Source organism: Stegostoma tigrinum, chromosome 9, assembly GCF_030684315.1.
Source record: "Stegostoma tigrinum isolate sSteTig4 chromosome 9, sSteTig4.hap1, whole genome shotgun sequence".
Taxonomy (NCBI): domain Eukaryota; kingdom Metazoa; phylum Chordata; class Chondrichthyes; order Orectolobiformes; family Stegostomatidae; genus Stegostoma; species Stegostoma tigrinum.
This window is the reverse complement of record NC_081362.1, coordinates 24,488,729-24,513,738: the sequence shown is the minus strand read 5'-3', so window position 1 is coordinate 24,513,738 and position 25,010 is coordinate 24,488,729. Positions and strand designations below refer to the sequence as shown.

At 40.3% G+C, this 25,010-nt stretch overlaps 1 protein-coding gene across 8 annotated transcripts in view; it reads right to left on the bottom strand.

The window, feature by feature from the left end:
• Positions 1-25,010, bottom strand: part of prkn (parkin RBR E3 ubiquitin protein ligase) — a 977,400-nt gene that overhangs the window by 481,294 nt on the left and 471,096 nt on the right. For all 8 annotated transcript variants that reach the window (XM_059648413.1, XM_059648412.1, XM_048535676.2 and 5 more), the window contains one exon: positions 3,497-3,580. In XM_059648413.1, the coding sequence (XP_059504396.1) occupies positions 3,497-3,580 (84 nt within the window). The remainder of the gene's footprint in view (positions 1-3,496; positions 3,581-25,010) is intronic.

The following is a 25,010-nucleotide window of genomic DNA, read 5'->3' as shown; positions in this document are numbered from 1 at the left end:
CTGATTCTGACTGCCTGAGTAGCTGACTGAACATGCCCAACCCATGGATGATATCAGAGGCTGCCCTTGACTTGTTGCGCTTGGACGCCTAAGCAAAAGCTGTCCCGTTGATTCAACTGAGGCCTGGTGATAACACGTAAACTTCATGGCTTTGTGACTGTGTTCAATGATACTACAATACAGAAGAAATATGACCCCGGTAGCACTGGCTGAGAAGGCAAAACACACAAAGGGAAGGGAAGGCAATGTAAGGCATGATTGTTGCATGCATCTGGGTCAGCTTAGAGTGAAGGTGAGCTGTGAAAGCAAAAGAAGAGCCCTGAGATTCAGCCTGGTGCAGTCCATGAGCTGGGTCCATTTCCCTTACCACCCAGTGACCTTGCTGCAGCATCACAATTACGCACTGTTATAGTCCAGAAGCATGCTGTACGTGGATCACAGATATGCCATGGGGGTCCATTGAAGCTGACACATATCAGATGCCAATGTCTGTGGACATGGGTGCCTGTGGTTGGTGCACATGGAGCATGCGCTGAGATGTTGGTGCCCAACGTCTAGGATGGAGGTGCTTTGGAGCAAGGTGTCAGCTGAAGTCACCAGGAACTTGCTGTGATTTTCGCTTTGAGGTTTTTCGATGTCTAACTTGTTTGACATGTTTGATAAGATAGGGTGCTGAATACTGATGAGGTGAGTTGGGCCGTTAATAAGGCATTTAACAAACAATCTCCAATAAGAGACAATTTAACCACTGCCCCTTGACTTCAATGTGTTTTCATTCCTGGATCTCCCGTTATCAACATCGGTGGTGTTACCATTGACTAGAAACTCAACTGGACTCGTCATATGAATTCAGTCGCTACACCAGCAGGTCAGAAACTAGGGATACAACAGCATGTAACTCACCTCCTAACTCCACAAATCCTGCCCACCATCCACAACACACCAGTCAGGAGTATGATGAAATAGTCTTCACTTGCCTGGATGATGCAGTTCCAACAACACCTAAGAACTTGAAATCATCCAGGACAAAACAGCCCGCTTGATTAGCACCAAATCCACAAGCATTCAATTCCACCGCAACTGGCGATCATTAGCAGCAGTGTACTATTTACAAGATGCACTGTAGAAATTCCCCAAAGATCTTTAGACAGCACCTACCAACCCCGGGACCACTTCCAAATTGAAGGACAAGAGCAGCAGATGCAGGGGACCACCAACCGCAAGTTCCCCTCCAAGCCACTCACTAACCTGACTTAGGAGTACATTGCTATTCCTTCACAGTTGATGGGTCACAGTCCAGGAATTCTCTTTCTAAGGGAAGTGTGTCAAACTACAACACATAGATTGTAATGGTTTCGGAAGGCAGCTCACCTTCTCAAGTGCAACTAGGTATGGGCAATAAATGCTGGCCAGCGAGCGACGCCCATGTCCCTTGAATAAAAAAACTAAATCCCCTTTATTTGGCAACTTGCTGCTTTCTAGTGTGAAACTTGCCATGCATAAAAGGTGGATGAGATACTCCAACCTTGAGATAGGCTTTGACAAATTCTTGTGAGTCTATGATACAAAACCCACCATATTCCAGGTCATTTAGACCTCTTTAAGATTCTATCCATGCTGCTCATTTGCTATTCATTTGCATATCTCCATCCTCAATGAGACCAGCACATTCTTGCAAATTTTTTGGATTCCTGGGATAAACCTTTTCAGCCTCTAGGGAGGGAGGTAGGGTAGTGGTGAAATTATGGGAGCCACATTGAATTGAATTCCTGCCATCAGTGAATTTTACCGATAGCCAGAGAGGAAGCAGCCTGCCTCAAGAAGATGTTTTGTGAACAAAAGCCTATTTAGGGGCCACTTGATTGTGCTGTCAATAAAACTGACACTCAAAATGTGAAGACACCACCAACTAAATGGCATGGCCTCCCAGACAAAACTGGAGGGGATGGTAATTTAAAGCAAAGAGGGCGAGTCATGGCACTGACATACCCCACGCCCACCCAAACCCAACTCTCCCCCACTCCCAAAGCTGTTTCCTCTCCAACTGGAATTTTTTTTTAAAAGTCCTGCCTTCTCCATACTGGGCAGCCCTTGCCCAACTCAATAGTAGCCAATACAGTGTGGAGCTGGAAGAACACAGAAGGCCAGGCAGCATCAGATGAGTAGGAATGTTGATGTTTCGGGTTGGGACCCTTTTTCAGAAATTGGCTCTGAGGAACGCTGTGTTCCCTCAGGTCCACATTGTGTTATCTCTGACTCCAGCATTGGCAATTCTTACTATCTCTCAGTAGCAGTAGAGATACCTGGTTGCATTGCTGAGCTGCCAACTTCTGCTTAGTCTGGCAGATCATAGGGATGGGATACCGACCTTAACTGGGATGGTGGCTTTGGAAGTAGCCAGATAATTTGCTGCCACCCATAAAATGCAGAGGGAAAGACATTGACTACCTGTGAACACAGACAAAATGCATTTCCTGTGAATGGGGGTGCTATCCACACAAAGGTCTGGATTAGTCAGTAGCTCTCTTGCCTCTGAATCAGAAAGTTGGAGGTAAAGAAAGCATAACATACAATGTTTGGCAGTCTCAGGTTTAACAATCATATTGATGTTTCTTGACCTACTCACTGTTGGTCTGGCAATGCCTGAAATTTAAAATCCATGTCATTTTTTTTTGAGCACGACCATGGCCTCTCCTTTACAATCTTTGTAATTTCCTGTAGATCTGCTTGCCTCTGAGATCTTTGCACTCATTTTTTTTTCCATTATTCATTCACAGGATGAGGGCATTGCTGGCTAGGCAGTATTTATTGCCCAGTGGGCAGTTAAGAGTCATCTACCTTGCTTTGGATCTGCAGTCATATACAGGCCAGACCAGGTAAGGATGGCAGTTTCCTTCTCTACAAGATATTGGTGAACCAGATGCGTATTTCCAACAATCAATTAAAACAGTCATCACTCCAGATATTGAATTCCAGATACTGAAATCAAATTCCAACATCTGTCATGGTGGGATTCAAACCCAAGTCACAAGAACATTATCTGGGTCTCTGGATGAGTAGTCCAGTGGTAATACCATCAGGCCATTGCTTCCCCATTACAGATCCCTGATTTCATTCTTCTACCTATGGTGGCCATGTTGAACTTCCCTAAGTTCTGGAATTTGTTCCTAAAACTCTCCAGCTCTCTATTTCTCACTTCTTCTTTGTCATTCTTTAAAACTCACCTCTTTGACCAAGCATTTGGTCATCTACCCCATATCTCCTTCTATTATGGATTGGTGTCAAGTTTTATTTGATATTGCCTCTGTTAATTGTCTTGGAATATTTCAATACATTGAAATCAGTAGATAAATGTAATTTGATGCTATTTTGTGAATCAGGCAACAGAAAAGAGAGGAAATTGGCTTTTCTTTTATCCAAAAAATGTTTGTCCTCTTTTGTTACAGTAGGTGAGCACCTCATATCTTAGGTGCATAGAAATGAGAAATGCACTTACTGCAATAGTTCCATTGCAGTCTTCTGTTTGACACACACCAGTCATCCTATTTCCTTCCAGAACATCCTCCCAGCAAGATGGATCCTACAGAGAAGCAGAAACATTTTCACAATTTTATCAATATTTCAGAGCATGTGGTAAGGTAAGTCAAAGTTCTCTGCCATTAAAAATGAAAATCAAAAATTAGGGACTCATTCAATCTTAAACATTACTATTTCTAAAACTGGCATGTAGGACATCTGTTTAGAAAGAAAATATTGAAACATGACATTGAGTTTGATTTTCACTATTAAGGTGGGCTGCTCAGGTTGCGAGATTTCTTAGTTGGCTGGACATGCTTCGGTAGCAAGGTGCCCATACACTACAATCTTTTCTTCGGGGATGTGAAAAAGAGTTGAGGTGACCTATCCTGGAAACAGAGTGCGGGTGACGATGGGGCAGCCAAGGATTAAGGTGAGCTTGTTGGAAGGCCTAGGTGTCTGGGCTGAAAGTCATCAATAAGTCCATACTGGAAGAGTGGAAGTGAACGGAATATGAATGTGTTTATCTTGAGCGACAGCAACAATGGTTGTACTCCATACTGCCAATTCCATAGGCTGGGCTCCAGCATTTCTAATAATTAGCTACAGCACAGATTGCATGACTACTGTGAGAGCTTATATTCCCCATTAGTCCATTGAGATGCACATTGACTACGACTAGCTATCTGTGCCAAATAGCAGAGTCTGAGTCTGTATGCTATCTTACACTGCAGCAGTAAGATGTCAGGTGAGGTGTGTAGTAGTGGACGGCAAGAGACGAGTCAGCAGATGATACATCATGGGTCAGAGATGGCATTGTGCCATGGTGTGTCCCACAACATCCACTTTAGAAAGCTGGATTCCAATTCCCAGTCAAATAAAAGGAGAAAGCCTTCATTCAGGTGTCCCAGCACAGGAAGTCAAGGGTAGCCTCCAACACTCCCCAAGGGTTTAGGCATCGGCAGTTAGCCACCAGGAGCAGTGAGCTTGCAGTGCAGAGGGCATACAGGTTTAGTGGTGTTAAGGGCAGTTGGGGGTCTCAGAGTGTGTGACAGCAAGTGAAGGAAGATGTTACAGATAATTATGAGGCTAATAGAGCCTTTGAGGGAGGTGGGTTCAGTAACAGAGATAGAATCAGTGTGAGGTATCAGAAAGAAGATGTAGAACTTGCGCAGCAGAATAGAAAGGTCATTGATCTTCTTCCTACTATTCTGTGCATTCCTCTGGATTGACAATTGGGAAGTCGATATTTTCTCGCAAGGATTTTGTCATGCCACTAGGGAAAGCATACAAGATATGGGGAGACGAACTCGGTGTTGAGATCAGCCTCAGTGAACATCTTGCCCAATTCTACCACTCATCTCATCATAGTCCATGTCACTTAGAGCCTAAAAACATTCTGCACATTGCGCCGTTGTGATTGTGTGTTATGCCTGGCCTTGCTGAATGAGTTTGTGGATTTGTAAATAGCTGCGTGTGCGCAGCCAGCATGACTGGAACGTGTTTGGAGGTAAAGTGTAGGGTATAGTTGCTAGGGTTAAGTCCTGATTGTTTTAGTCTGCTGCCTGGTTAGCTATAGGGGTATGGTACATTGAACAGCATGAGAAGTGTATGGTATGGTTAGTGTGAGATGTGATGTGCAGGTGCACTCATTCAAGTTGACCACATGAGTGAGATCATTAAATAGTTTTCTATTTCACTGCCTTGCCCCCAGTATTACACTTAAGGCATAAAATACCCTTGCTCACAATCCCTTCTGAGGCTCTGCCTGGATGGCTTCCTCCCCATCAGTGGAAATACAGCATCTTTTAGTTGCCTTATCTGTAGGCAGGTATCAGTGATTCAGGAAATGCTGTTGCTGGCAGACCAACTCTCTTAACTCGTTGTTCTAAAGAGATTATCCATATGCCTTATCTGTTATCATTATAGTGGGTCCTAGAACTGGTTGGCCTTGGTCTGGATCAATGGAGACTGCCAGAAGTGAGGTTGTTAATAAAATAACCTTACATTAAACATTCTGTAAACTATTTAGAGAATTAGGTTTAGTATGTTGCTTAACACAGAATCATCACTCTCAAGAGTGTCTTGTCATCTGATGTCTTATATAAATGATGATGTAAACTGATTATTTACATTTTCAGCATTAACCCTTTAGGTTACTATTTCACTCCATTTGTCCAGGTTTTCCTTTGTAGGGACAGCACCACTAAAGAGGGAATACAGACTGGAACATGATTTGCTTACAAAGCAGTTGACTGAGGTTATTTAAATGTTATAAGGAGGATTGCAGTGTTGGACTGATTTGGAGCCATGCAATAATCATGAAAATGAGGTGAGTTCATAAGTTTCATGAATTGTGATGCCTGAGTTCAAGAGTTGTGACATATAATTTCTAAACATGTTTGTTTTGGTACACTTATTTTTGTTTGAGCATATGCAATTATAATGCACGCAAATACAATAAGCAAAACGTTCCCAAAGAACATTCAGATCTAATTTTCATCTAACGAGGATGATTATTATAACTGACTTGTGTTTGCAGCCCTTGAAAATTAGCTGTCCCTTTCAATCCATAAATTTTATTGTGCTCTGTGAAAGGTTCTATTTACTTCAGCATGACAAAACAGAACAGTTAATGGTAAATCAGCTTTTTAACTTCCTACATTCTAATTTATTTGTTGAAACATGAATCTGTTTGATGTAGTTTTGGTGGTTGAGAATAAGGTTCCTAAATTGGATGAAACCATGAAAATAGGATTGGGAATTGCAATACCTCCTACTGCCTGCTAATTGCCATGATTACAGTGTGAAGCCTGCACTAACCGCACTGTTGAGTGACTGCTCATCTCAGTTGGATTTTCTTAAAATTGTGAAAGGTTTGCACTGGTTTAAACAAACCTGCACGACTTAAAACAAATCTGACAACTGTTAAAGAGGAGTCCTCATTGGGAAGGGTACTGGAATTCAATCTATAATGCTGCTCACCCGGGGGGAGACATGAGAATGGTGCAACATAAGAGACAGAATGAGCTCCAAAATTTTCAATGGCATACTAGTCCTTAGTCTAGGAGGTGCAATTAAGTAGTGTGGTTCATCCTCAGCGAGCTTGAAGACCCAATAATAAAACTCTGAGAAGCAAAGGGGGCAGAAATCTATCTGAGTCTATGCCATGAATTAGGCCCTAAGGATATAGCCCCCAAAAAGTTTAATGATCTTATACAACTGGCCAAGCTGAGTAAAATTATCTTCAAATGTGATATTCCACCAACTACATCATAAGCCTCACAAATTACTTAACGTATCAAGAGTCTTGCTCATCCACCATCAAGATTCATACACAATATATTTATGGCTTCATTTCAACACATACTCCCACTACACATCTTATTGATATACTTAGATAACAGGGTGTAGAGCTGGGTGAACACAGTGGGTCAGGCAGCATCAGAGGAGCAGGAAAGCTGAGGAGGGAAAGGGGACTCTGAAATAAATAGAGAGGAGGGGAGGCAGATGGAAGGTGGATAAAGGAGCAGGTAGGTGAGAAGTAGACAGACAGGTCAAGGAGGTGGAGATGGAGACAGTAAAAGGTGAGTGTAGGTGGGGAGTTAGGATGGGGGTTGGTCAGTTGAGGGAAGATGGACGGGTCAAAGAGGCGGGGATGAGGCTGGTAGGTAGGAGATGGGGGTGGGGGTTGGTCATTGAGGTGGGTAGAGCAGATAGGTAGAAAAAAGATGGACAGGTCAAGGAGGTGGGAGCTAGCTGGGCTGATTTTGGGATGAAGTCAGGGGTGGGGAGATTTTGAAGCTTGTGAAGTCCACATTGAGACCATTGGGCTGCAGGGTTCACAAGTGAAATATGAGGTGCAGTTCCTGCAACTGGCATCGTTGTGGCACCGGAGGAGGCCCAGGATGGACATGTCATCCAAGGAGTGGGAGGGGGAGTTGAGGTGGTTCATGATTTCTTCCTGTAACTGGCAAGGAACAGGCAGAGCCACACATCTTTTTCCACAAGTAAAAGAGTGTGCTCACCATTGTTAAAATCGCATTACAGTGATGGGATTAAAGACATATAAGATGGCAATAATCTCATGTCTACTTCTCCTTCTCACATCCTGCTCCTTCACCCCACAACTGCTTCTAATATAGATGCCAAAGCTCTTTCTTTCAGCCATTCCACACCCTGTCCTTTCATCACACCCTTCCTTTGCATTGGTCTTACTTTAGTCACTCAAGAGCTATCACCTGGTCAAGCATTGGTGGAAAAGTAACAAGTGGAATAGCAAGAAGTTAGCAATAATGAAGAAACACCATCACACATTCCCATACTTGCAGCCAGCAGACGAGATACTGACATACAAACTTTTAAGAAGATAGCTTAGAGGCAGGGTATGTGCACGAGTGGTCTGCAAACAAGGGAGACGTGTGGCACAGCTGTCAGTTCTCCGAAAGACAATATCATGTCTAAGTGTGCTGCAGATAATTTAGCTGGGGATCTTGATGGACTAGGCTATGGAGGAAAGTAAATGAGCTATGAGAACATGTCATCTATAATATTATTTTATAATATAATTGATTGGACATATAAATATATAAAACTTGAACATTTTGGATTGAACACTTTCAAAGCAAAAGAGACTGGCTATGACAACAATGATGCATTTGCAAGTGAGAACCTGTTGGAATAGAGACACTAAGTCTGAAACATGACAGGTCTCATGATTCAGTTTACAGAAAAATTATTGATTTTGAACACGTAATCAAATAGAACTTGTCACTTGGGAAACAGCCTTTGACTTTTCCCTCCATGAAACTACCCTTCTTGAAAACTGTGAGTTGAAGGACCCCTGGATGTCCTCATCACTGCAAGTGAAAGGTTCTTAAAGGAAATGTCTGAATCTACAGCATTGTCTCAGGAAAAAGACAATGCAATGAGTGCAACTGATCCAGGAAGAAACCATGGTGTCAACAGTTTATATGTAAAGTGGCTTTGGTTGGTGACCATATGAATCTGTGAATGAGGAATTTTTTTTCCCAAATGTAACTGTTACATTGCCATTGTTCTTTAAGATAACATTCTGCACAGCTCTTTATTTCCATTTTATGTTTGTGTATGCGTTATATTTAAGGAGAGTACAATAGTGCATCTTTAATTGTTCGTTAATAATCTTTGTTTAATTATTCTTTTTGTGTAATAAACTTGTTTTTTATTTGATAATTCAAAGAAGCTAGCTGATATGTTTCTGATAGAGAACTACATACTGTTTATAACTGGCGAGCACCTCCCTTTTAAAATTCAAACTTTCTTGTGGCCAATGGAGGAGTGGTGCATGGAAATAAATCAGTTCACCACTCCAAATTGGTTTGTAACAGTATGCACAATGAAATGCTTACTGCAGTGGCAAGTTTGCCAGAAAGCCTCCATGCAAAGTCAAGGATAATGAAAGAGCCTTGTGTTAATCTTTTAAAAAAGAGTATTATACAGAGCTTTGAGCCCATCATTTCCAAGGTAGAAGCCGTGATAATCAGCCAGTGATAATGGGAACTGCAGATGCTGGAGAATCCAAGATAATAAAATGTGACGCTAGATGAACACAGCAGGCCGAGCAGCATCTCAGGAGCACAAAAGCTGATGTTTCGGGCCTAGACCCTTCATCCCGACAGAAGGGTCTAGGCCCGAAACGTCAGCTTTTGTGCTCCTGAGATGCTGCTTGGCCTGCTGTGATAATCAGCCAACTCATTCATTGAGAGTCAACAGACCTTTCCACAGCATCTTATAGCCACCAGAATAAGATTGTGTAGGAGAACTAAAATAGTTAAAATACACTTGAAGCAGGCACTAACAGAATCCATAAATGGGACTGATTGTCACTTGTATACAATATGGCATGGTTTGATTCATAAATTTGGTTTGGACAGTTTACTTTATGACAAATTTTATTTTTGCATTGTAACCAAATGAACATTGCGATAGTGACACAGGGAAGGTTAATGTTGTTGGTGAATAAGGAATTTAAGTTACATTTACTGGTACTGCAATTGGTTCATAATAGTGTGCACAATGAAATGCTTAATGCAGTGGCAAGTAGTCTGCTGGTTCTCTGATGAGAAAGAATGAAATGTAGACAGTTCTCTTTGAACAAAAAAGCATCAATTGTCTCCCTTATACAGGAGAACAGGAAACTGCAAAATGTTCCAAATATCCCTAGTTGTAGCCTTAAGAGTGCATGGCCATCGTCAACACCACAAACACTGGCAATAAAATATTCTTCATGCTCTGAGTTAGTAATTGTGGCTATTGCTACAATTTCACACATAGCCCAGGAAGAAGGGGGCTATCTAGGTTACAAAAACAAAAATTAATGGAGAAACTTAGCTATCCATGTTGTCACTTTTCTTTGTCTTCTTCATTCTCTTCCTCTGTCTCATATTCCCCAGTTGCCCTCGTGTAACTGATTGTGTAACTTTTCACTCAATATGGCAACATTGTACAGCATGCAGTAATCCACCATGCTTCTTGACATCCACTCTCAGAGACCTGTAGCCACATGGTTAGAGGATAGCCCTTGAAGTCTAGTAGCTATTGTTTGGTTTAATGTGGTGGTTCAAATACAGATGGCACAAAGAGCAGCCACAGAATAAATCTATAATAACTGTTGCCAGGATACAGAACATTGACCTGCACAATTTATTACTTACAGTCATGCACCAGCTGGACCTTCAGACCATACAACCCCTTTTAGGTTTGGTACTTCCAAGAATTGATATTCCCACAAGTGAGAAATGAGTGTTCCGCGGCAGCCTACACCATGAGGAAGCCTGTATTTCACACAAGGCCACAAACACATTACCTGTTTGCTCTCTGACGAGAAAGAATGAAAGGTAGTCAGTTCTCTTTGATCAAAAAGGCATGAATTGCCTCCCTTATACAAGAGAACAAGAAGATGCAAAGTGTTCCAAATATCTCTAGCTGTCACCTTAAGGATGCATGGCCATGGTCAACAGACAGCCACTGGCAATGAAATATTCTTTATGCTCTGAGTTAGTAGTTGTGGCTATTGCAGCTGGAAATTTTTAGTAAGGACATGCTCAGCGACAAGCAGACATCTGATACACTACTCCTTAATGAAGTTCATGTAGGAACAACTTGAGCACATACAGCCTCTTGCAAACAGGCCTTTCTCCTCTTTTCCAAGCATACCTCTACTAAACGTTTAATCTGCCCTGTGTGCATTCCCATTGGCACACTGCACTCCAAAGTGAATGCATCCTCACAGGGTTAGGAATAGTTGGTTTGTGTAGAAGCTTTGGATGCAGGACTACCTTTGTCAGCACTTGTCATGACATATCCTATGGAGTTCAGTAACTTTCAAAGGAAAGCACCAAAGCCATATATCAAAAGCAGTAACAAGAAGAAATTAATCAGCCAAATAAGCTCAAAGTATTTGATGCTTAAATGGTGCTGATAATGGTGGTGGTAGCCAGAGGAAGTGGTTCTTTCTTCAGCTGAATGTGTGTTCAGCCATAAATGTTTAAATAGATGTCATTATCTGGAGCTCCAATATGGCTGAGCTGACGTCAAATCAATGGTAAGTGTGTTTTTTTAACATCTTTCAATTGATTACCATTTCTTTATAAACTATAACTGATGTCCTGCCAAGCTAAGCAATCCAGGAGGAGGTGATATTTTTAATCCTCTGGATGAGAGATATTGACAGGTGTATCAATTGAAGAGGGCTCTAGGCATGTGAATACATTTGGATTAATACACGAGAGATCCCAAGCAGGGTTTTCTTTCATTTGAATATATAGTTGCAGTTTTCTTATCAGGAAAAGTACTCTTGTGCACCTCAATGTTTACAAAAACTAATCAATGTAAAGGCCAAATGGCCTTTGTAAGACAGAGCCAAATGGCAAATCAAATCTAACTTACAATATAGCATCTAACGATTGAAACTGAATGAATAATTTTTTTGTATTTCAAGGCCTGTCAATAAAAGAATTCTAGAAACAGGTGACAGTGTTTCTTTGGAACCCCACTTGAGACTGATACTCCCTCATAGTTCAGTTTACGGAGAAAAATTGCAGGGATGGGCATGGTTTGGGTAGTGTTAAACTGCCCAACAACCCAATAGAACCAATAAGGATGGGAATGCCGCATGAGGCAGGCAGCCAACACCTTTATTCTGCATTGGCAAACATTGCCTGATACAGGAATAGGAAGCACTGTCAGGTTGCACCTGTTATTTTTCAAGGACTCCTGAGTTAGTTCAGCTCAACAAAAGCCCTGGTCAACATTTGAGGTCGATGATTACTTTTTATTAGAACCAATACATGAACATCTAAACAAGGAGTAGAAGTAGGCCATTCAACCCTTCAAACCTGCTCCACCATTCAGTAGGATCATGGCTGATCAGATGTAACCTCAAATTTGCATATCTGCTTAAACCCGATAACCTTTCAAGCTCTTGTTTAACAAGAATATATCTACCTCCACCCTAAAAATGTTCAAAGACTCTGCTTCCTCCACCATTTCAGGAAGAGAATGACCCTTAGTTTTGGATTCTCCTTTGAGAAGAAAAAAACATTTTCTCTACATCCACCTTATCAATACTCCTCATGATCTTATACTTTTTTTGAGTGGCCTCCTACTTTGCTAAACTCCTGTAGATACAAGCCTAACTTGTCCAACCTTTCCTGTTAAGAAAGTCCACTCATTCCAGGTATTTGTCTGGTAAGCTTTCTCTGAACTGCTTCTAATGCAATAACATAGCTACTAAGGCAAAAAACACTGTACACAGTACTCTAGATATAGTCTCAGTAGTGCCCTGGATAATTGAAGCATAACTTCATTACTAAGATAATAAAGTGTGAAGCTGGATGAACATAGCAGGCCAAGCAGCATCTCAGGAGCACAAAAACTGACGTTTCGGGCCGAGACCCTTCATCAGCTCTGATGAAGGGTCTAGGCCAGAAACGTCAGCTTTTGTGCTCCTGAGATGCTGCTTGGCCTGCTGTGTTCATCCAGCTTCACACTTTATTATCTTGGATTCTCCAGCATCTGCAGTTCCCATTATCTCTGATAACTTCATTACTGTTGTATTTAATTCTCCTCAAATAAATAACATCTTTCTGCCAGCTTTCTTAATGACATGTTGTACCTGCATAGTAATGTTTGGTGATACATGCACTAGGACACCCAGATCCCTCTGTGTGTCACAGCTTTTCAATCCCTTGCTTCAATCCCTTAGATACTACGTTTCTTTTTTAGTCTTTAATCAGGAAATTTGGCAACCAGATCTTCTATCCCTTCATCTGAGTCATTTATATGAATTGTGCATAGTCGAGGTCCTCCCACTGATCTCTGTGGCAAACCATGCGTTATATCTTGACAACCTGAAAAATACTTACGTGTCCCTGCTTCTGGCTTTCAATTAACCAACCGATCTATCCATGCTCATAACCTCCTCATGGCAGAAACCCTTCCAAAAAACGCAATGCAGCTCACATTTGGCATAATAAATATAAAAGTCAGCACTCAATGTGCTTTATAGTTCTGGCTAGCAACTCTAATGTTTCTTTTCTTATTAATGTTTTGCTTGTTCTATTAGATCTGACCTGCAATTTTCTGACCTGCAACCAATTGTTGCACAATTATATTTTTTTTAATTTAAATTTGATGCGACTCGATACATTTCTAGTTAACCATGAATGGTGAGTTCATGCCTTAGAAGTTTTCTTACTCATTAGAATATATCTGACATAGCCCCCTTAGAAGTCTGTCACTGCAAGTCTATTGACCTATTCTTTAACCTAATTCACCAAATCATTTTAGCCAGCGCTGCTTTTGAGTCCTCATAACTGTCCTGATGTAGATTTTAAAAAGTAATCTCACCCAATTCTCTCTCCCTCTAACTGAGGGAGCTGCTACTCAGGGGTATCTTCACTGTAAGATCATTAATTAATGCTATTGCATTACACAATGTACCAGGTCTGGTCGAGCCAGTCCCTGGTCAGCTCCAGACATGTTGTTCTAAGAAACTATCCCAAAAACACCTTGGTCCATCTGATTTTTCCAGTTCATGTATAGATTAAAATCTTCCAAGATTATCGCAGTATCTGCAGCGATTACAACAAGGTCAGCCAGCCGGACATCACTGAATATGAGTTCCCTGATTGGGGATGTTAATCTGGTCCACTCAGAGAGCCCTGACTGACATATAAAAGAGTTGAGAATCTGGTGTTTGACTCTGAATGAGGCAGTATTAAGGTAAAGGATTGTTCCAGTATAAATAAAGGGGTGCATTGGTGATGGGACACCAGTCTCTGTGGAGTTATTTCAGTACCTTTCTGACAAATTCCTCATCATTTCTCCCTTTAAACTCCACCCTACCATGTGGTTACTATTAGCAGACTTGACATAGCTTTCATAAGTGACCTCTTGCCTCTATAATTTTTTACCTCGACCCAAACCATTTCCATATCTTGGCTTCCTGAACTTCTATCTCCCTCTCTCTAGTGTGCTATTACCATAATTAACGAACTGGATCACCCCTCCACTGTTCTACTGGTTCCTGTCCTGCCTAAATTAGCTATACCCTTCAAGATTCAGACCCACAATGGCATCCTGCAGCCATGTCTCTGTAATGATGATCTGATCATATTTATTTATTTCTATTTGCACTCTCAGTTCATCTGAGCTTGGTTTCAAATGCATCATACATTCAGATATAGAGACCAGAGCTTTATCATTTTATTCTTTTTGTACATTTTGTTGGTTTACTCTTTGATTTGTACTCTCTATTCCATCATGTTAATCTTAATATTAGCATTAACAGTCTTCTTAGTACTAGTAACTTTCCTTTTGGATTTAACTCCGCTCTTTGATTTACCACGTGTTCCCAAATTTAATCCCTCACCACCACCCCCCCCAACTATTTCATTGAAACAAACAGAAATGTTCAGGGAGTCAAAGTCTGTATTAGCACTACAGCCAGTAAGATATTTTATGCTCTTGTAAATCATTCCATTGACTAATTGTAGTAACCAAGTGTGATTGGTACTGCCCAGCCTCCCAAGCAGTAGCACAACACACCATAATTGGTGCTTTGAATCTGGTATGATCCTTCTTCAGAGGAGTTCTGCAGTTCTGAAGAAGGGTCATACTGCACTCAAAATGTTAACTCTGTTTCTCTGTCCACAGATGCTGCTTGACTGGACATGTTTTGTTAGCATTCTTTGTGTTTGTTTCAGATTTCTAGCAACTGCAGTATTTTGCTTTTACCCCATAACTGACAGTGCTTTTGGGTGTTTTACTTCATTGCATCACTTCATAATTGGGCTTAGAACTCAGAGGAGTTCAAGGAGAGAGAGAATTAAACTAAAATTGGTCATACTTAAGGAACAGATAGACAGTCAAGCATTTTCCACTAAGCTAGGTTACTATTTAGTCAAATTTATTGACAAAAGCTTCGCTTTGCATAAGTATCTCAATGTTACTGAATCACAATATTTATTAGCATGAATAGAAAATCCAGGTTTGTCTCAGAGATATCATTAAGGCTGCTTTTCTTTCATAAAATCTTGTCCAAATGAAAAAATATAAAACCCTTGGTGAAACTGTGAAATCCCCACAAGAATTAATTAAAGCTTAAAGTACACAATATTTACATTAATACTGCAACATATTTGTGGTAGCAGATTTTCAAACCCAAGTTTGGTTATAGTATGATTAAAAGTTCTCAGAACTGTATTGTGCCATTCAATTTCATTATATTTAAAGTCTTTTACTTTTCATTCTGTGTACACAATTAAAGAATAACATGATTTTATTTGAACTCAAATTTTATCAAAAAAGCTTCTGAGCTGTCATTTTATCTCTTCAAGGGAAATCCCATAAAAAAGGCAAAGAGCTGATTATTAAATATCACCTCTATTGCTAAGATAAAATGTTATAAATTCTAGCTGGGAGAGTGAGGAAAACTTAGGTATTAAAAGAAAAGCTAAATTATTGTATAGTTGTGATAAATTGTGTTAATCCAATTGGTGTAGTTCATTTTCTAGACATGTGTTCAGCTTCATAAAGCTTGCTTTACTTTAAATTGAGGCACCTGATAAGAGGCCAACTGTATGGTGCAAGACATCACAGGGGTACAAACAAACAGGGGATAAGACAGGACAAATACAGGTGTCAACTGAGGCTCACTCTTAGATAGAACTGTCAGCAATAGTCTCAACTGACAAACCAACTGCAGTCCTGACCAAGTGTTAAGCACCAGATATTGACAAGGATATAACAGGATTGGAAGAAATGTAGCACAGAATTAGTATTGTGACACTTAGGCAGTGAGTGGAGCCAGGCACGGCCAGGGTTGTCAGGGAGGCATAGTGGCCATTGTGATCTTCAGAATTTAGATGATAAAGGGAAAATTGATCAAACATTCAGGACATTAAGGGAAAATGCAAATGGGCCTCCAATACCCACACAACTGGTTAAAAAATTAGAAGGAATGCTGGTTCCTGCTACTCTGAATCCACCTGGAAGACTATTTCAACTACTGCACGCTTGTATCATGACAAAGGTTCCAGACCCCACATAGGCTTACTAGTAAGATAGTCAGATGACACCCAGTGACCACCTCATTCTTCATCATTCACTCTGTGTAATATAGTCAGTGCAGTGTGTTCAGTCAGTCAGCTATGCATATATGATGTAAAGGAACATCAGTAAGCACAGAATCTAATGTGAGCTGTGGGGCTGTGGTATCAAGCTTGAAGACTCTGCTGGACTCAAACTGATCAAATTGACAATGTTGCATACTGAATTAGGACCTGGTGAACCCAAGAGTTCCTGTGATTGCAGAAATTCTGTGGATTTTGCTGTGGCTGCAGCATTCTTGAGCTATTGTTAACTGACTTTGCAAGGAATGTCCCAATGCCTGAAGGGACCACCTGATGTTTGGCCTGGATCTCAGAAAGAACTTAATGAGACTACATGTATCTGGTTAGGGCATATAGCTGACCATATAAGGTAATTGTGCAGCCACAAAACTGCACAGAAAAGCATATAAAGGAACTATTTAAAAAAACTCAAGGCAGCAACAAATCTAGATATCCATCATCACAACAAGAAGGAAAGAAGACCCTGACAGTATCAAGACATGGGTCTACTCATTTAGGACTGAGTAGCCTCAGAATTATCTGCCCAGTCTCTTTTGTTGAATAGATTTAAGGCTGAGATAGATAGATTTTTGATCTCTCAGGGAATCAAGAGATACGGGGAGTGGGTAGGAAAGTACAACTGAAGCCCAAAAGCAACCATGACTGTACTGAATGGTAGACCCTGCTCAATGGACCATATAGTTGATTTCTGTTGGATAAAATGGCCTTCCTAAATTGATCATAGAGTCCAGGGATGTGCAGGCTAGGTGGACTATCCATGGGAAGTCAAGGGTTACATGGACAGGGTAGGAGGGTGGGTCTGGGTGGGATGCTCTTTGGAGGGTTGATGTGGATTTGATGGGCTGAATGGCCTGCATCCATACAGTAGGGATTCTACTATTCTATGATCCTGTTTCTTGTGTTCTTGTGCTTCTTATATCAATTATAATTTGGTAGCCATGTAGTTTAATGAGTATGCATAACGTACTAATGTGCTAAATATGGCCACATTGTGGCTCAGTGGTTAGCACTACTGCCTCACTGGGCCAGGACCCTGGGTTTGATTCTAGCCTTGGGGAACTGTTTATGTGGAGTTTGCACATTCTTCCTGTGTCTGTGTGGGTTTCCTCTGGGTGCTCTGATTTCCTTCCACAGAAGGAAGATGTACAGATGAGCTGGACTGACCAGGGGATTAGGTAAGGGGGTGAGTCTGACCGGGATGCTCTTTCATAGATTAAATGGCCTTCTTCCAAACAGTAGGGATTCTACGATTCTCTATGAATATAGGTACCCACTGCTTGTCAGAAACCATGAACCATTCTTGTCCGATCTCAACATTCTTCCCAACTTCCATCTTGCCATCAAGAAATTGATATTTTGCCTCCCTTTCACATTTGGCCTACTCCTGCTCTGAGTTCTTACGTTCTTATGAAACTGAATCACATAAAATGATTAAAAGCTCAGGTGATTTAAACCTTGGTCATTGAGGTTATTTTAAAGAGTGACTTAAACATGAGGAGAGACACAAAGAGGTAGGGAGACCTACAGAGGGAATTTTCTCCCTTCTCTCTCCACAATTTGAATGCATGTAATATTTGCAATGTAATTCATAATTTTCATATATAAATTAAGATAAATGGTGCAATTTAATTGCCATTACAGAGATATGGTTACAAGGTGAGCAAAATTGGGAACTAATTACAGAAGGGTATTTCTCAGTTAGGGGAGAGAGACAAAATAGGAAGAAGAGGTGAAGTAGCACTCTTAATAAGGGGTGAAATCAGAACATTACTGAGAAAGGATCTTAGATTAAAGGGTCAAGATGTAGAATCAGTTTGGGTACAGTTAAGAAACAGCAAAGTACAACAAATATTGGTTTGAGTTGTTTATGTCACCAAACAATAGTGATAATTACAGGCACTTTATAAATCAGGGAATCGGAAGTGCATGTAATTTGGGAAAAATAATGATTATGAGTGACTTCAATTTAACTTTTAGACGGTATAACTGGTGAAACAAAATCAGCACTGAGGTTGTGGAGGATGAATTCCTGGAGTATTTATGAATAGGTTTATGGAACAATGTTTTGAAGAATGAAACTGGGGAATGGATTACTTTAGATTTAAAGTGAAAGGGCTAATTAATAACCTTGCTGTAAAGAGCTTTCTGGAAATAGTCACCATAATGTGATAAAATTTTACATCAAATTTGAATACAACAGAATTTATTATAAAACCACAGTCTTCAATCAGAATAAGGGAAACTACGAAAGTATTAGGAACAAGTTAGCTGTAGTAGTTTGAGACAGTACACTAAAGGATTTTATGATAAACAGACAGTGGCTGGTAGTTGAACAGGTACGATATGGTCTACAACATGTACATATTTCTCTAACGCCAAATGGGAAAGGAGAATCAAATACAGCTATTAAAAGAAGGTAAAGATTACATTAAATCAGGTGAGGTGTGTTGTACAGATGCCAAAAAACATGGCAAAGTTGAGGTTAGGGAGCAGTGCAGGTCCAAGGATCTAACAAAGAAAGGGAAAAGAGAATATGAATGGCAGTTTTGTGAAACATACGTCAGACTTAAAAGCATTAACATAAGAAACAGAAAATGCCAGGATAAATGCGCATCCATTACAGGTAGAGACAGGAGAATTCATAATAGATAACTGGAAATAGCAGGGAAACTAAATTTCTTTGTGCCTGTCTTCAGAAGAAGATGCAGAAATTTCTCAGAAATACCATGCAACCAAAAGAGTTGTGAAACTGAGGAACTATCAGAAATTAGTATCAGTAAGGCCATAATGTTTGAAGAGTTAACTGGGGGAGTGAAGGAAGTAGCCATAGACCTGTATACTTTGGAAGGGAGGGACAGAGAGATGGAAAACTATAGATTTATGTCAGGAGTAGGAAAGATGCGAGAATTGATTACTAATGATGCGTTAACTGGACAGGAGACTTCTAAGTCCACCTAAAAAAACTGACAAGGTTGCAGTTTAATGTCTCATCTGAAAGACTGTTATGTTCCTTGGAACTGTACAAGCAATGCAAATGATTCTCATTTCAACGGTGACTGTGAAATTACTGGGAAAATTAAGGCTCCAGCACTTTCTCCCATCCACCCATCTCAACATTTTCAAAACAACAGAATGTTGTCGTGTTTTCTTTATTTGAGTAAAAGCATTCAGCTGAATTTGCAGGCGACCTGATGATCATTTGATTAGATGAAAAGTTTTCTTTCCCTCAACTAACTCTCCTAGCTCTCTCTAGAAAATCAAACCAGTGTGAAATGGCTTTCTGTAGGGAATCTAACATCTCAGGGTTTTAATGTACTAACTTATGCTGTCATTTTCAGGTTGTTGTGTGGCCAAAAGTGCCACGGTAAAAACCTCCTCACTGTCATTAGGCATCTCAATGATAGCTTATAAATAGATAATATCACAGAGTTTGCAAAGAACAAATGTGTATTTATATACTGTATGTCATGAACCAGTCCACCCCAAAGTGTTTCAAAGCCAATGATGTGGTTTGAAAATACTGTCACTGCTGTGATTTGAAGGTATGGCAGCCAATTTGCACTCAGCAAGGTGCCACAAACCCGAATGTAATACGCAGCTAATACTTAATTAGTGATGTTGGTCATGAGGTTATTATTGATCAGAAGAATGGGGAGAACTTTTGCCTGAAATTCTTAGAACTAATGGGATGGAATCTCTTATATTCGTCTTAGCAGATACATGGGTGCTGATTTAAATTTTCAGCCGACAGTTTGTACCAATCCTTATGGACTCCAATGAAGTGTCAGACTGGACCATCTATACAAGTCTCCACAGGGAGAACTGAACCCAAGATCATCCAACTTGCACAACATCCCACTTGCATAGATAATGAGCTGAGAAGTACACAGCTGCATGAGATAGTTCATGTCAGACATTAGTAGATATGACACTATCTAACAAACTCAACATAATATAATAATTGCAAAATGGAACATTGCACCATTGTTGCTGCACTACTGTCACCCCTGTGAAGCTTGTATTAGCATCATACATTGTTAGTTCCTTGATAAGCACGCAGCCAGCCGGCCCAATAGCAATCGCTCTCTGATGAAGGGTCTAGGCCCGAAACGTCAGCTTTTGTGCTCCTGAGATGTTGCTTGGCCTGCTGTGTTCATCCAGCCTCACATTTGATTATCTTGGAATTCTCCAGCATCTGCAGTTCCCATTATCTCCAATAGCATCGGTTGTGTTAGACTCTATACTGAAATTGTGGAAATGAGGAGACAGCATAGGGTACGATTGCTGCCTGTCTCAGTAGGCATATGCAGTTTATGAGCCATTAACTCTGTGTCTGAAAACAGTATGACTTTTTTTTAGCTGATCAATACCAATTAAAGCATATTCTGCTCATAACAAATGCATATAAAGGGGATCATTATGCATTGCCATTTCTTTTACTTAACTTGTAAATGAAAAAAAAGCAATAATAATGATGAATAACATAGCTCTGGTTTGATCCCCAAGCACAGGTGCAGCTGTAAAGTACGAAATATAGGGCTTATTGAAATCATAAAAGATTCATAGTTGGTAATTCATTCATCCAATAATGTTATTCATTGTATTTTTGAAAATCTTAGTTTATGGCAAATGAATCTTCATCCAAAGGTTTTGTGGATGTTCTCAACACTTGCATGGTAAGTATTTGTCAGGATAGGACTGGTATAGTGAAAAGGGGTTTTAATTATTTTAATTATTATCAAGAAGGTACATTATGCCAAGTTACAAAGACAACAATATACAATCATTAGATGCAGATTGTTTTTAAGTTTACACCCAATTATTACTGATAGATCAATCCTTTATTTACTTAAATCATTTATATTTGTACAACTATACTAGATTTAGGTGTATTTCTTAACGTGATAGCAGTCACTTTGCACATAATTGAAATGGTCAAAGGTACTTGTTTTGGAAAATCATCGCATCATGTTATATGTATTAAGATAACTATTTCGAGGAGAAATGGAAGTCGTAATAATCACAAAATATAATTGGATTTTGGCCTATCAATGACTTTCATGATTCTTGGCAGCAAACTCTAAATGTATTGACACCACCTCTCCATCTTCTTCCCTACCTATCTGCCCCACCCTTCCCACTGACCAGTAACACTACCTCCTACCTACATCCATCTATCACCACCCCACCTACCTTTCCCCAGCCCTACCCATCATCCCTCTCACCTCCTTGACTTGACAAAACCGTCCATTTTCTTTCCCACCTATCTGCCCACCCTTCCCACTGACCAATCCTCACCAGCCCCTACCTGCATCCACCTATCACCATCCCACCTACCATCCACCAACCCCAACCCTCCTGCCTCTATTTATTTCCCAGTTGCCTTCTCATTTCCCAGTTCTGAAGAATGGTCCTGGCCTGAAACATTGACTTTCCTACTCCTCTGATGCTGCCTGACCTGCTGTGTTCCTTCAGCTCCACATCGAGTTGACTCTAAGTGTAAGTGAACAAGTTAAATCTTTTCAGTCTCTTGTACATCTAAAGACTTGAACAGCACTTGTGATTTCCACATACCATTGAACAACATGTAGCTTGACATTTCTTTTCATTTGTAACCATGGCTATTCACAAAAATAATCGTAGTGTATCAGCCACTTCTATTTTTAATGGATAACATAAATCACATAAAGCATATGGGTGAACAGTGACCCAGGTTTATGCATTCCCTGAAAGTATAAATATTTTAAATAAAGATACATAGTACAAGAGTAAAGAGGTAAAGATAAGGATGTACAAAGCAGATTTGGCTGCAATTATAGAATAGAATACCTGCAGTGTAGAAACAGGCCCTCCAGCGCAACAAGTCCACACCAGCCCTCGGAGCATCCCACCCAGACCCATCACCCTATGCCCCACTTAATCTATACATCCCTGAACGCTATGGACAATTTAGCATGGCCAATCCAGCTAGCCTGCACATCTGTGGACTGTGGGAGGAAACCAGAGCACCCAGCGGAAATCTTCACAGACACAGGGAGAATGTGCAAACTCCACATTGACAGTCACCCAAGGGTGGAATCAAACTGGGTCCCTAGCACTGTGAGGCAGCAGTGCTAACCACTGAGCCACTATGTTGCCCTAAGGATTGGTTTCGATCTATCAACCTCTAGTTTGCAAGCCCAGCATCCACCACTGATCAACTCTGCTAGAATTCGACTACTGTGTGTGTTTATGCTTCCCATAACTAAAATAATGGCAGAACCATAGCCATGAATGTATGTTCAACAAGATAATGCTAGAATTGGGAAACTGTTAATGTGAAGCATGTCACCTAGTGCAGGGAAGAAGCGTGATTTTCTGCAAATACTTTGTAGCTTTAGAGCCTCAAAGGTGACCAAGACACAGCATGAAGCAGAAATACTGGTGTAGTTAGCATTTGGACCAAGACAATATTTTCAAAACAAAGCTAAAGCCACCTTGAGAAAACATTTTGAGGTTCATGAAGAGTTGATTGCACAATAGTTCACTTAAAATGTCTACTAGGATTCAGTAAAATAGGTGCACATCATTTTGGTGGCTAGTGCTCCAACTAAAGCCCAGAGGCCAGCTGTTTGTAAATAAACTGTTAATTTTGATTTTAAGGGCTACTAAAGGAGTACTCATTACTTCATGTTTATTGCTGCTTGTGCCACATCAACAGCCTTGAAACACTTTGAAAGGCCTCCTTGGGACAGTTTGTCAAGAATTCTTGAATTAATTGAAAAGGTGTTAGAGCCATGCTACTTCATCTGTTGGACACCTTGTGGGAATCATCAGGGGTAGAGAAGTTCTTCATCACAGGAAGCTTGTTAGAATTTCTCTTGATCTGAACAAGAAATGGCAGGAAGAAATACTACCAAGAGAAGTAGCAAAATATGCTGTAGGGGAGAGGGATAGGAAGACAAGACTGAGGTTGACAACTTCCTCTCTGCGGGTACAGTACACCCTTCTTCCTCTGACGTCCTCCCCAGAACCTTTAGTACTTCATCAAAAAACCTGTGCTCTGTCCACCTTCCTTGCTGCGTATTGCTGTATGCCAGCCATAGCACTACAGAGCAAACGGCCCACATAAAATGATTCACGTGGGCAAGTTCAAGTTATGGAAATCAGACTTTCAAACATGTTAGTCTTATTTGTACTACATCTATTTAATGCCTGTTTTCACGCATTGGCCAAACAAAAGATCCAAGAACTATTTCCATTGAAAAAAGACCAGAGTCAATACTCTAGCATTAAAAAATGTATAAAGTATTTTGCTTATATAAACGTTACTTGGAGGAGCAATTCATTCTTACTGCTTGCTGAAATGAAGTCGAAGCCAATCTCAACCCAGCATTGTGCTGCCCGGGTCGAAAGGAGCTCAAATGTTTTTCCAGCTCTGTAAACTTTATTGACAAATTATCAGTTGAGAAGTTTTCTTTAAATAATTACTCCTAAGTTACTGCATTCTACAGCTTGATTAACAATACTTCTTCAATGTTCCCATGAAGGGAAAACATGTTTGTTTCATACGGTTTTCTTGACCAGTTTTCATCTGCAAACAAGGATCCAACAAAATGAACTATAACAAAATGGCGCATCTACCTCCCATTCCTCTTTCATGTATTTTTCTACACAAAATATGGGCATTTTACGCAATATGTATAAAAAGAAGAAGTTAAGTCCACAGCAAATTTAAAAGCCAAATATTTAACTGCACTGAAAAGCTGAGGTAGACATTTGTATCTCTTCAACAAAGGGATAAGTAGCCAGGGTGACATAATACTTGACGTAATGTCTCTACTCTTTTCAGAAAAGATGTGTACTGAGCAGACGTGCATGCTTCACAGTCAAAGAGTACGGATTGAATGTACAGCTGCCTTGTTTGAAACTGTAGTTAAAGGTCATGATGCTGCATTGTATTCTGTTCAACAAAATACACTACAGCTGAATGTAAATGATTAATGGACACAATATGAATGATTCATGCAAGTTTTGCCTCACAGCAGCTAATGCTTCCTTCATGCTGAAGTCAACGGTTGCATCCACTGGGATTTCAAATAACAAAGACAGTCAGAAGACAGGATATGTTATGTTTCTTTAAACACATTGTTTAGCATAATAGTATCAGTAAAGTTAGGTTATTTTTCTTATTTCTTTGATAAAACTGTCAGTCATTCCTTCTAATTTATAGATTTTTCAATTAGTTTTCCCTCCACCTTAGACACTTGTGCTACTGCATTGTGCCATGCTTCAAACTTTGACAAAGGCAGAAGTACAGTTTGGCCCTTTATTTTGGCCTTTGGATGGTGACTACCAGTATATGGAACAAACAGCCACAGGAATTGGTAGATGCCAGTACAATTACATCTAAAAGACATTTTACAAATACATGGATAGGAAAAAGTTTAGAAGGATACGGGCCAAATGCAGGCAAACGGAACTGGTTCAGTTTATGAAACCTGCTTGGCATGGATGAGTTGGGCTGAAGGGTCTGTTTTGTGCTGTATGACTCTGTCCCTAGATGAATTGCATAAATACAGAAAATAAAAGCTTTGTGAACTTCGGTCAGAACAGGGAAAGCTTAGAGTTGAAATATGTTTACAGCAAATGTTAGGTGGGGCAAGTCACAAGAACAAAAGGAAGGACTGTGATAGGGCGGAAGAAAAGCTAGCTCTCCAGGATGGTGATGTGGGCAAGGAAAGAAATAAAGAAATAAACATGCCAAGAGCAGCTGTGCTAACTGAAAAGAACACCAACTGAAAGAAGCAAGGAAAAGGAAACAAAATGGGAGAGAGA